General features: G+C 45.9%; 1 protein-coding gene across 1 annotated transcript in view; it reads left to right on the top strand.

Annotated features, from left to right (window-relative positions):
• Positions 1 to 498: 498 nt before the first annotated feature.
• The window catches only part of c4h8orf34 (chromosome 4 C8orf34 homolog), a 347,530-nt gene continuing 344,872 nt past the window's right edge, over positions 499 to 3,156 (top strand). The window contains exon 1 of the mRNA XM_043689235.1: positions 499 to 916. Coding sequence (XP_043545170.1) covers positions 851 to 916 — 66 coding nt within the window. The 5' untranslated portion in view covers positions 499 to 850. The remainder of the gene's footprint in view (positions 917 to 3,156) is intronic.

Here is a 3,156-nt window from a genome sequence, read left to right as displayed (position 1 = left end):
AAATCAGGATTAAGGTTTTCATGGATGGTGTTTGGGGAACTCCACGTGGATTTAGTATGACTGTGGTGGTCGGGACTAAATGCTCAGCGAAGCAGATCATCTGTCCGGGACAGGAATTGGTCCTGCTTTCAATGTTTTTTTTTGCTGCAAATGTTACAGAAAACATCAATCCTTCACGTTTTCGTTTTCACCTTAAGATTCTTGCTGAGCCGTCAGGTGGATGTGTCGCTCCGAGGTTACTAATGCGGGCGGACAACGCGCACACTTTAATGAAAACAATTCGGAAATAAATGAGATGGTTGTTCACTTCCCCAGCTTTGCCCTGGAGAGTGGATTTTTTTAAAATTCACTTCAAAGCGAGAGGTGGGGGGGGGGTAGAGGTGGCGCTGTTTGTGTTGAAGTCATCCAGGAGGCGGGTCTGTGATGGATCAGACTCGGGGGATGAAAGGACCAAAGAAAGAAAATGGGGAGGAGATTGGCCAGTGAAGCCAGTCCGTGGATTGACCCAAGCGCCGGGCCAACGGGCGAGATTCCTGTTTGAATCCTGTCGCTAGGCTGGAGTCGACAGACGCAACGCCCAGTGTTTGCTAGGGAACAGCAAGTAACAACTTAAAGCTCTCTCTCTCTCTGTGTGTGTGTGTGAGAGAGAGAGGGACAGCTCTCAGGCTGCTGGCAACTTCAACACCTCAGCAGCAAACCACAAAGTCTTCTCCTCCACAAGTCACATTCCAGGAAACAGCAGCTACCCAGAAAGTTATCTCTTCTCTCCGCCTTGACAATTTTGCTGGTTACAATTCAAAAACAAACATTGTTGCACCGAGACTTCCCCCCCCCCCCTCTTTTCTTACTGATGGCGTCTCAGCAATCTCGAATTCAAACCTACCTGGAGAAGAACAAGATCGGTTCCCTGTTCGAGGTGAGGCTGTTTTCTAATCAAAATCTGAACATGGTACACGGGAGAGCGGGCAGCCGCCCGAGTTTACCCTCGGTGTCATGTGTGAAAAGGTTTATGAAGCGAGTTCCCAAGGGAGTCTTCGATAGGAAATAGTTGATCTGTTGAAATGGGTTGCAATGTCTCGCAAGGTGTCTTTTTGGGGGACACCTTAAGAGGGTATTCTGTTGTCTGAAGTGTTGTTACTTAGGGAGCCAGGTGTTGGAAACGGTTTTTTTGCACTTTGTGACATTAGCTCATGGTTCATAAATTGTACAGAGGTTAAGTATTTTTTGTTGTTGTTGGTTTCTCTCTTCCCCCACCCGCCAAGGCTGTCACGTTAAACTTCCTAAATCCACCTTATGTACAAATTCGCTGTCACAAGTCCAGGCGTCAATGCACTGTTTTGTTAGTGTTTGGGCGGAGGACCCGGTGTTGGACTGGGGTGGACAAAGTTTAAAATTCACAACAAAGCCTGGTGATGTGTAAGTTTATACGTTGTTAGAGTTTGACACCTCCGTAAGACTGAAACTGGACTTTTGAGTGAACCGATGAGCTCTCCTACCTGTCACTACATCTGCAATGGTGCTACTCTCTCGCTAGCCTTTTGACTCTTGTGGTTTCCATTTTGGCTTTAAAACAAACCCCTCAATTTATTTTGGTTACAAATTGTTTTCAATGTGTTTAGAGTGACGCCCCTGGAGCGAGTGGGACTTGAACCTGGACCAGAGGTATGGACACTAACACTGCACTACAAGTGCTGTTCATTTTTGTTTGAGAATAACAGGAAATGTATGTACCTGAAGCCAACATCCAGTGCAGGAAGCATCCCTCTAGTGAAGGAGAATAGGCTTTGGCTGCGTGTTCGCACGTGTTTCAGCAGCAGGACTCTGAGCTGGTACCGTCCACACTGTGACCCTTAAAGGGACACCGCTTTGCTGGTTGTTTCTTTCGGCTTGCATTTGCACAACCTGCCAAAGCTGGGTTGTCATCCTGATGAAATGGAGATTTTTCATTTTGCGCTAAAGATTTGCCAAACGCAGCTTAATTGAAACGACGCCCTTCAATCTCCATGAATCCTCCTGCATTCCAGAGTATTTTCAGAGTCAGCAGACAGCCGCGAAAAATTGCAGCACAGTGTGAACATGCTGTTTTAATAATTAAATGTGCAGGTATGGCCACTTTGCAGAAGCGATACAGCCGAACTGCTGTTTCAAATATTGGATGGTGACTTTTTCCTCCTTTGTTTATGTTTTTCCTTTAATGGCTTTAACAATAGCTGGAAGTTACTCAAGATCTTCCTTTTTAGATGTGTTTTATCATAGAATCCCTACAATGCAGGCCACTCGGTCCATCAAGTGTGCACACACTCTCCCAAGAGTGTCCCACCCAGAGCCCTGCCATTTCCCATGGCCAACCCACCTAGCCTGCACATCCCTGCACACTGTAGGCAGTTTAGTGTGGTTGGTCTATCCTAGCTCGCACAATCTTTGGACTGTGGGAGGAAACCCACACAGACACAGGGAGAACGTGCAAACTCCACACAGACAGTCACCCGAGGGTGGAATCGAACCTGGGTCCCTCCTGCTGTGAGGTAACAGTATTAACCACTGAGCAAGTGTGGTACTATGGAATGAAACCAAAAATGTGGGAGTTAAGAGGCTGAAATTGTTAATTGCCTAATTTTCAGTTTTTATAGCTTAATAAATTTGAATAGCAATTTTAACTTTTGGGTGTCGAACAATTGTGCATTTTTGGAAATGATGGCAATGTTATCAATATTATAAAATGGCATGCAATTAGTAGTAAAGAGAGTACAAGAAAAATGTAGAAATTTTGCAATCTGGTAAAGATTGGAATATGCTTTTCTTGCTCATGAATCAATGATCAATTTTTTTGGTCTGCTGCAGTGTTCTGTGCTTTATTACAAAGATCCTCTGATGTACCTTCTACAACGATGGGGTCATTGGTGAAGAGCTGAAAAATGTGTTGCTGGAATAGCGCAGCAGGTCAGGCAGCATCCAAGGAGCAGGAGAATCGACGTTTCGGGCATAAGCCCTTCTTCAAGCATGAGGAGGGTGTGCCAAGCAGGCTAAGATAAAAGATAGGGAGGAGGGACTTGGGGGAGAGGCGTTGGGAATGCGATAGGTGGAAGGAGGTTAAGGTGAGGATGATAGGTTGGAGAGGGGGGGGGGGCAGAGAGGTCAGAAAGAAGATTGCAGGTC

The sequence above is a fragment of the Chiloscyllium plagiosum genome, chromosome 4, assembly GCF_004010195.1.
Source record: "Chiloscyllium plagiosum isolate BGI_BamShark_2017 chromosome 4, ASM401019v2, whole genome shotgun sequence".
NCBI lineage: Eukaryota > Metazoa > Chordata > Chondrichthyes > Orectolobiformes > Hemiscylliidae > Chiloscyllium > Chiloscyllium plagiosum.
This window is presented reverse-complemented; position numbering and strand designations above follow the sequence as displayed.